The sequence below is a fragment of the Diabrotica virgifera genome, chromosome 8, assembly GCF_917563875.1.
Source record: "Diabrotica virgifera virgifera chromosome 8, PGI_DIABVI_V3a".
Lineage (NCBI taxonomy): Eukaryota > Metazoa > Arthropoda > Insecta > Coleoptera > Chrysomelidae > Diabrotica > Diabrotica virgifera.
Window position 1 is genome coordinate 111,920,889 of NC_065450.1, and position 11,012 is coordinate 111,931,900.

Consider the following 11,012-nt stretch of genomic DNA (forward strand, 5'->3'; position numbering starts at 1 on the left):
CTGCCACGAAATTTGAAAAACGGAGAACCCTAATATTCAGAAATTACTTGATATATTTTTCCTTAGTAATAAACTTATAATTATAATTTTGTTATACCTATTTATATTCTAAAAACAACTAAGAAAATGTAAAACTCCGAGATGTTAAACCGGGTTTACCTATGTCTTAGCATAGTTTAAAAAAATATTAAAAATATAATAAAAACAATTTAACATATAATTAAATAAAAAAAGTAATAAATAATTAAAGAAAAACAATTAAAAATATAATTACATGAAAAAAATATACAACCAAAATTGTGAATTATTTGAATAAATTGTAGTAGGTATGTTAATTTACAGTTAGAAATACAGATAAAATTTGTTTGTTTTACAATATCAAAATGTATGACTCATTGGCTCGGCCAAGGCCATCAAACTCACAGAAAAATCTTTTTCCACCTACCTCTACCGAAAGTATTCTTTTCCGGACCTGACTGTAGGGAGCAAAGTTGTACTTTTCGTCCCTAGGGAGGAAAAGTAAAAGTGACGTCATGGTATTTCATTCATGAAATATAACTTATTGACGCCCTGTACAATATCTATTTTCTATTACGTAAGTATCTATAGATTTTAACGTTTATTTAAAAACACTCTGTATTTTGCAGAATGGTAAAAAACAGTAAATTGTTATTCTGATTAAACAGTGTTTACATTAATAATTTGACTTATATTTGACAGTTGACAGTTATAATGTACCTACTTGTTGGTTTTAGTTCTAATAAATTTTGTTGGTTAGAGTCATAAATATATTAAGTAAAAATAAAAAAATTACTTGTTATTTGAGGAAGGTGGAAAAACCATATGTATAACATGGGAGTAAAGTGCCTTTTCCTCCCTTGAATGATTACTGCCCTCCGCTACGCGTCGGGCAGTAAACTTCATTCTCGGGAGGAAAAGTAGCACTTTCCTCCCTTGTTATACAAATAGCTATTTCTTTAGTTCACCTTAATTTTTAAAAAATAGTAAAAATAAATTTCGTACATGTTTGTAAAACCTACTATATGTTACGTTTTAACAACGAAAATCCTTCAGTATTTGTAGGTTTCAACTAAAATTATGGAATTACTGGAACGAACATGTAAATCGAATGGAACCAGATAGATTAGCGAACATCTGTAAAAACAACAAGCCGTATAGCAGCAGACCCGTTGGAAGGCCGCCGAAAAGGTGGAAAGACAATGTACAATGTACAGTCAACAACAACTGAAGGAGTAATCCTAGTCGCGCGAAGAAGAAGAAGAAGAAGAACTAAAATTATTTTTAAATCGCTTATGCTTAAAACTCAACACTTTTTTTAAAATAATAATGCAATATTTATTAAAATAAAATGCAATATACTACAAACAGAAACTTTTGTTGCAAAAAGTCAAAATATACGGGACTTTTTGAAATACGACTGATAAAGAAATGCAAAATAAAAACAAGCAATTAGCTAAATTAATAGCTTTTTCAGAAAGTATACAGCAGAATGCTGGAAAAATAGAAATACAAACTATATTGTAGTTTAAGATCCTCGGTAGTTAAGCGCCATAACAGACGAGCGACTGTGGCCGGTCACTCTGTAGATCCACAAAAGTAGTTTACCATGGGTTCTTATGCGAGCGACTGTGGCCGGCCACAGTCGCTCGTACGTGATGCAACGTCCACTCCACGTAAGAACCCACGGTAAATCATCGGAAACTACTTTTGTGGATCCACAGAGTGGCCAGCCACAGTCGCCCGTCTGTTATGGCGCTTAGGGTTTAGGATTCTTCTTTGGCACGAATGTTGTCCGAGTTTCAACCTCATAGGTAAAAACTAATTAAATTTTAAATATTTCGTGAGATGTCCAATGGACGTAATAATATATACATATACCGAATCCAATATCCCATGTATAATTTTCTTCCACTATTTCTTGTGTATTTTGATCAGTAGAATTGGAATTTACAATAAAAAAATAGTAGGTATATCACATTAATCACATAAGGTTTTCTTTAAAAAAATTTATTTTAATGTTTATTTGTACGTAGTTTTTAAAATTGCATTATACCTATATGTATTTAAAATAATACTTTACCCAAAAAATACCTTGTGAATTAATTGAAAAGTTTTTACTTAAGTTAAGAAGACAAGCAAGTTCCTAAGGAGCTTCCTGTCTTTTACAAAAGACTACGTTATCAAAAGATTATACGTTAAAATAAAATAAATTAATTTTGTCGGACAAAAAAGAAAGAATCGAGTCCGACATCCGCAAGATGTCACTCTAGTTTTGTTGTTACAAAACTCTTAATTTTAGATTGAAAGTACTTATAAGTAACTCAAAAATCTCTTGTCCGACAAATTTACAGGTGAACGACAACTAACCAAATTTTTTTCGAGAATCAAAATAATGATATTTGAAAAATCTATAAAAAAATATTATCTTCAAGGGGAAACGGCAGTTTTTGTTTTAATTTGATTCAGAGTTGGACTGCTCTCTGAATCAAATTATTGTCTAACTCTGAATCAAATTAAAACAAAAACTGCCGTTCCCCTTGTTCTTCTTTACTCAGATTTTTGAGTACTCGAAACTGAGTGGATACGTGACCGTTTAGACCAGGGCGCATCTGTAAAAATATTAGTACATTTGGACGTTGAGAGGTGACTCAAATTTTTTTGCAGAAATTGCTTGAAAATGACTCAAATAATAATATTTGAGTTATCCTTCCTCTCAAAAAGGTCCAGAACATTATTTAAATAATCAAAATGTCAAAAAATGAAAAAAAAAATCGATTTTTTTCTTCGTTTTTTGATAACTTTAAAAGTATTCATTTTCGAGAAAAATTTCACTGACATAAAAGTTGCGTAATTAAATTTTCTACAATATAGAATTGGTTAAAAATTTAAAAAATAGTCACCCTTGTTGCAAAATAGCAATAATTGTGAAAAAACCATACAAAAACAAGTATTCGCATTTTACGTTTTTCAACCATTTATGCTACACTTAGGACCTTCATATTTTACCCAGAAAAACTTTATGATACAGTAAAACAATACGATAGGTTCAATATATTTTGCAAAATAAATTTTGCAATCCAGCTTTCGCAAAAAAAATTCATTTTTTCAAAATGTTACAGGACTAAAAATAAAGCAGATAGCAAGTTTTTTTTACTTATAGAAATGTACTGTACCTTTCATTTGCAATTTACATAATTAAAATCGATTAACTATTACGGCGTCAGGAATTTTTTTAAATAAACATATTGGTGCCACGCGCAGGACAGCGGATAGTTTGCTCTGATTTGATAATGATATACATTTTAATTTTTATTACATTTCGATATAAATAAATAAATTTGTTTATTGCATAATAAAAACACATACTCTATCCGTTGAAATAACATTTTTTTAGCAAAAACTTTCTTTGTTCATATATTTTAACTTAGAAAATAAAAGTTTATTATTTTTAAACATATGCAATTGTTTAGACAATATTTCACAAACAATAATAAAATTAGTTTGATTTTTGTGGAATTAAAATATTAAAATACAACAAAATATAGAGTAAGAAAATAATATATTAGATAAAGATTGGAATAATTTTGGTGGAAATCAACTTGTGTGAATCGAACACCGCTGTCCTGCGCGTAGCACCAAAAATTAACGTTTATTTAAAAAATTTCCTGACGCCGTGGTAATTAATCGATTTTAATTTTGTAAATTGCAAATGAAAGGTACAGTATACTTTTATAACCAAAAAAAATTCAACTTGCTATCTGGTTTATTTTCAGTCCTGCAACATTAAAAAAAAATGAATTTTTTTTGCGAAAGCTGGATTGCAAAATTTATTTTGCAAAGTTTATTAAACCGATCTAAATGAAATTTACAGTGTTGTTTTACTATATCATAAAGTTTTTTCAGGTAAAATATGAAGGTCCTAAGTGTAGCATAAATGGTTGAAAAACGTAAAATGCGAATACTTGTTTTTGTATGTTTTTTTCCGCAATTAATGCTATTTTGCAATAAGGGTGACTATTTTTTTAATTTTTAACCAATTCTATATTATAGGAAATTTAATTACGCAACTTTTATGTCAGTACAACTTTTCTGAGAAATGAATAGTTTTAAAGTTATAATCAAAAAACCCATAAAAAAATCGAATTTTTCCTTTATATTTTGACATTTTGATTATTTAAACAATGTTCCGGACTATTTTGAGTGGGAGGATAACTCCAATATTATTATTTGAGTTATTTTCAAGCAATTTCTGCATAAAAATTTGAGTCACCTCTCAACGTACATCTCAAAACAGATGCGCCCTGGACTAGTTGTCCTTTCTGCTTTCTTCTGTATTCGTCGTCTCCGTGCTTATAAATTTTTAAAGCCGGAGATTTAGGATGCAACCAGAAAGCAGTTTCTTTTGACGAAAAGTCTTAGATTTAAAATATTGTTTATTATTTTATTTCAATTATTTTTAATGGTTTTATTACAGTAAACTTTGTATCTGAGTCTTTTCGTCTTTCTCGTTTTTATTATCTTCAATTTTGACAAAAAACCAAAATAGTTAAACTACTACGACAAAAAAGTTATGAAATTAATTTATCGAACTGGCTATCTACTACCCAATTTTTACCGGACATATATTTCCTATTCCTAAGGACTCTCCAATCTATCACCTGTGATTCATTTCCAAAATTTTGTAATTTCAAAACATAACCTGCCATAATTAACATATTGTTTTTTATATTGTCGGACTACAGAAACGAGGCTGTAAATTTGTCGGACAAGAGATCGACAATCGTTTGTAGTTAATTATGTATACGTACTTTCAATCGAAAAGTAAGAGTGTTGTAATATCAAAACTGTACCGCGCTAGAATGGCATCTTGGGGGTGTTGGACTCGACGATCGCTCCCTCTTTTTTGTCCGACAAAAATAATTTATTTTACTTTAACGTATAATTTTTTGATTAAAATTAAAAATATATAAAAAATAACAAAAACCCTGCAGTGTTAAATTCATTTGTTAAAATACCTAATGAAATGTCCAAAGAAATAATAATAATGTCATTTAATGTAGGTACGTACAAAAGAAGATGCAGTTTATTTTCTAAAAGTGTTTCGTACTAAGAAAAAATTATATCAGATAGATTCCTCGTATAAAAACTAAGACTTTTTTTACTTTTTCATTTTCGTGACATGTTATACATATTTAAATATCAAAATATCTGAAGTTCACTCTGTATGTTAATCTACGTACTGGACCAGTTTCTCGAGTTGCACTCATTTTTTTTATAAAACTAATCTACTTTATCGTTTATTATTGTTTTATATTCCTAATACTATCACTCAATTTGTAAATTTAATTATGCAAGTTTTATTTATTTATTTTGATATTTACACTATACATGGTTTTTTAGGTTATACCGCTTGCCTCAAAAGTAATGGAAATTAGGTTCTTAGGATAAACCAAGGTGTGAAAGACCTTAGCAGTCGTTATATTTTATACATATTGCCATAAAACATGATATGTAAAAGTGGTTTTTTGAAGATAATTTATGTATATTTTGGTCAGAGTAGACCACAAACCAGTTGCTGCTGGAAAATAAATAATGATATAAAAAATCCTTTGGCTCATATACTCCAGTCAATGAGAGCAAGAACAGGATATTACCTCCGAAATCTATCCTACTGCATGTATTTTAATGAAATTTTAGGAATAGCCTTTACTTATCTCCTAATTCAAAGTCTACCCTACGCCGATGTGCGCTTTTATCTTGGGGTGGTTTCCACCCCTTCAAGGAGGTGGAAATTTTTTTGGCCAAAATAACCACGGAAGTGGCTAGAGAGCCTAATTCTAAGCAAAAACTGTTCTATATATTTTTTTTTGAAAACTCCATACTTTTTGAGTTGTTTTTGGTTAAAAATTGGCCATTTTCATTGAAAAATTACACCTTTTCAGAAGGTTTTTTTCGAATACCTTAAAAACTGTGCAATTAAATTAAAAAAAACTATATGGAACACTTTTGTAGCTCATAAAAAAACAAAAAAAAATGATTTCTGCCTCTACTAGTTATAATACAAAAAGAGATATGGTAGGTGAAAAGAGTTTGTTTTTTGGTGCATACTCAAAACGGTGTATTCAACTTGAAATAACAGAGAAACGGTCGATCTTAGGTGTATAATGCTACCAAAATTTTTTGTAGTGCTTGAAAAGACCTTTATAATGAGCAATATCAAATATCGATTACGTTCAAACTAAGCGAGATATGCTGCAAAAAAATTGGTGACTAATGTATTTTAAGTAAAAATGAGAAATATTTTAAACCCCTCATCCACTAGAATTTAAATGCATCGTTTTCCTTCTACAATATCTTTTATTAGTGTTATTTCTATGTTCAAAAAGTTGGACGGGTTTAAAATGAATGGTTTTTGAAAAAAAAAAAAAAAATAAGATCGGATTATAGAGCGCATTTCTAGATTTTTTTTAAAAATCTTCCATTTTCTCCATGTAACTTCTCCATGTTAAAAATGACAAGAGATACAGTAATGAAAAACAAAAACAAAATTTTTTTCTAAAAACCCTACATTTTTGTATGGTATCTTTTTTTGTATCTTTTATCATTTTCGAGTTACATGGAGAAAAAGAAGATTTTTAAGAAAATTAAAAAATGCGCTCTGTAATTTGAATTTTATTTTTCAAAAACCATACATAGTTTTAGACCAGATAACAGCGAAACTACAGGGTAACATTCCATGGTGCTTAATGTATGCTGATAATGTCGTGTTAGTAGGAAATAGTGAAAGAGACTTAGAACAAAAACTGGAACAGTGGAGGCAAGCTCTGGAGGAAAAAGGTTTAAAACTTAGTAGGACAAAAACAGAGTATTTGGAATGTTCATTTAAAGATGGAGTTACTACAAATAAAATGGTATCTTTGGATGGTGAACTGATTGTAAAAAGCAATAGTTTTAAGTACCTGGGATCGGTATTACAGAGTAATGGAGAAATAGATGGAGATGCATGCAGTAGAATTAGGGCTGGATGGTTGAAGTGGAAATTCCAATGAAGCTGAAGGGAAAATTCTATAAAACAGCCATAAGACCGGCTATGATGTACGGAACTGAATGTTGGGCAGTGAAGAAGAAAGAGGAACAACGAATGCATGTGGCGGAAATGAGAATGCTTAGATGGATGAGTGGAGTGACAAAGAAGGATAAAATTAGAAATGAGTATATTAGGGGAAGTCTAGGTGTGGCACCAATTGATGCCAAAATGAGAGAGCATAGGTTAAGATGGTTTGGTCATGTTCAACGTCGAGACGTTAATCACCCAATACGAAGAATAGCTGAAGTGCAGATTCCTGGAAGGAGTAGGAGAGGAAGACCAAAGAAGACCTGGGGGGGGAGACGATAAGGCAGAACATGTTGGTAAAGGGGATTGACATTAATATGACCCAAGATAGAATTGTGTGGAGAAATGCAATTAGGGTAGCCGACCCCACATTGGGATAAGGCAAAGAGAATAATAATGATACATTCTAAACCCGTCCAACTTTTTAAACATAGAAATAATATTATAATAAAAGGTATTGTAGAAGGAAAACGATGCATTTACATTTTAATGGATGAGTGGTTAAAGATGCTTCTCATTTTTTTTTAAATACATTAGTCATCAATTTTTTTTGCAGCAAATCTCGCTTAGTTTGAATGTAATCGACATTTAATATTGCTTATTTTAAAGGTTTTTTCAAGCACTACAAAAGATATTGGCACTATACACCTAAAATCGACCGCTTCTCTGTTATTTCATGTTGAATACACCGATTTGGGCATGCACAAAAAAAACAAACTCTTTTCACCTACCATATCTCTTTTTGTGTTATAACTAGAAGATTTGTGAAGGGACGAATCTCTTTGTTTTTGTATAAGCTATAATAGTTATTTATGATATAAGTGTTAAAAGCACAATTTTAAGGCACGCATGTGAAAGTTTGCAGAATGAGCAAAGCGAATTCTGCAATTCACATGAGTGCCTTAAAAATGTGCTTTTTAACACGTATATCATACAATATTTTTTTTACAAACGTCTTATATATCAACAATTATAATTTATTCATTCTCAATTACAGGACAATATCTACAAAAACTTGTACTTGAACTTGACTGACATTCCATTTTTATATTTTTCTTGACATTACATCAAAACTGCCTATACTGTCAATACGTAAATCATAACAACTATAGAATAATAACATCTACTTTTATTGTTGTATATTCTAATAAATTTTAATAGTTTTTTTCTACAAACGTGTTAAAAATGCAATAATACAGTTTAAATTAAATTTTAAAAACCTTTTAAACCACCTTTTTCAAATTGCGCAAGTTGTACTATTAATATTAATGTTAATAAATAAAATATAAATATTTTGACGTTTTACAATTTGACAATTCACTTTTAACTGCAGTGCCTTAAATATTTTAAAGCACTAGTGCTTTAAAGTAGCATTTTTAACGCTCATATTGCATTTTTAACACGGTTGTGGAAAATAGTTATTTATGATATAAGTGTTAAAAGTACACGTTTAAGGCACGCATGTGAAAGTTTGCACATGAGTGCCTTAAAAATGTCCTTTTTAACACGCATATCATACAATATTTTTTCTACAAACGTAATTACAGGACAATATCTACAAAAACTTTTACTTGAACTTGACTGACATTCCATTTTTATATTTTTATGACATTACATCAAAATTGCCTATACGGTCTAAAGCACTAGTGCTTTAAAGTAGCATTTTTAACGCTCGTATGGAGTGCTAAAAATTGCATTTTTAACACGGTTGTAGAAAAAAATGCTTTATATAATTTGTTTAGTTAGATGCATAGTTTTTAAACTATTCGCAAAAAACCGTCCGAAAAGGTGTCATTTTTCAATGAAAATAGCCAATTTTAAACCACGAATATCTCAAAAGTATGGAGTTAAAAAAAAATTATGGAACAGTTTTTACTTAGGTTCTCTAGCCACTTCCGTGGTTATTTTGACAAAATAATTTTCCACCCCCTTGAAGGGGTAGGAACCCCCAAAATAAAAGCACTATAGTATATAGGGTAGACCTTGTTTCTTGAGCTATTCCCTGCATACTGTGAAGATATCAAGTAAATCGATGTATAAGGATGGAATTCGGAGCCAAATACCCTCATTGACTGCCCTAATCAGTCAATCGTGATATAGTATAACTAAGAAATATGGTAGAACGGTCAGATTTGTAGGTTTTGCTAGTTCTACTTTAAGATATAGTGCGGCGGCTAAAAAATAATTTTGACCATTTATTAAATATACATTTAAACTTACAGGGACTCTCCCTCTTACAGCATGATTGCATTGATAACTGATGTAGAATAGCTTACGTAATTGGTATTGTTATTGTTAGAATTATTGATACTAAAAGAACTTTATAAAAACGTAGCTAAATCTAAAATTAACTTAAGTATACAGTTCAAAATTTTTAAAATTCGGCAAAAAATACAACCATGTCCCCGCTCTTTCACACACACACACACACACACACACACACACACACACACACACACACACACACACACACACACACACACACACACACACACACACACACACACACACACACACACACACACACACACACACACACACACACACACACACACACACACACACACACACACACACACACACACACACACACACACACACACACACACACACACACACACACACACACACACACACACACACACACACACACACACACACACACACACACACACACACACACACACACACACACACACACACACACACACACACACACACACACACACACACACACACACACACACACACACACACACACACACACACACACACACACACACACACACACACACACACACACACACACACACACACACACACACACACACACACACACACACACACACACACACACACACACACACACACACACACACACACACACACACACACACACACACACACACACACACACACACACACACACACACACACACACACACACACACACACACACACACACACACACACACACACACACACACACACACACACACACACACACACACACACACACACACACACACACACACACACACACACACACACACACACACACACACACACACACACACACACACACACACACACACACACACACACACACACACACACACACACACACACACACACACACACACACACACACACACACACACACACACACACACACACACACACACACACACACACACACACACACACACACACACACACACACACACACACACACACACACACACACACACACACACACACACACACACACACACACACACACACACACACACACACACACACACACACACACACACACACACACACACACACACACACACACACACACACACACACACACACACACACACACACACACACACACACACACACACACACACACACACACACACACACACACACACACACACACACACACACACACACACACACACACACACACACACACACACACACACACACACACACACACACACACACACACACACACACACACACACACACACACACACACACACACACACACACACACACACACACACACACACACACACACACACACACACACACACACACACACACACACACACACACACACACACACACACACACACACACACACACACACACACACACACACACACACACACACACACACACACACACACACACACACACACACACACACACACACACACACACACACACACACACACACACACACACACACACACACACACACACACACACACACACACACACACACGCACACACACGCACACACAGATTTTGGACGTTCGACTTTATATCGTTCGTCCAAATTCCGATAGTGAACCACATAGTAGTACGGGACATC

General features: G+C 32.7%; 1 protein-coding gene across 1 annotated transcript in view; it reads left to right on the forward strand.

Moving 5' to 3' along the window:
* Positions 1-5,484, forward strand: part of LOC114336545 (pseudouridine-5'-phosphate glycosidase-like) — a 261,275-nt gene extending 255,791 nt beyond the window's left edge. The window contains exon 7 of the mRNA XM_028286916.2: positions 5,422-5,484. Coding sequence (XP_028142717.1) covers positions 5,422-5,469 — 48 coding nt within the window. The 3' untranslated portion in view covers positions 5,470-5,484. The remainder of the gene's footprint in view (positions 1-5,421) is intronic.
* The last annotated feature ends 5,528 nt before the right edge of the window (positions 5,485-11,012 follow it).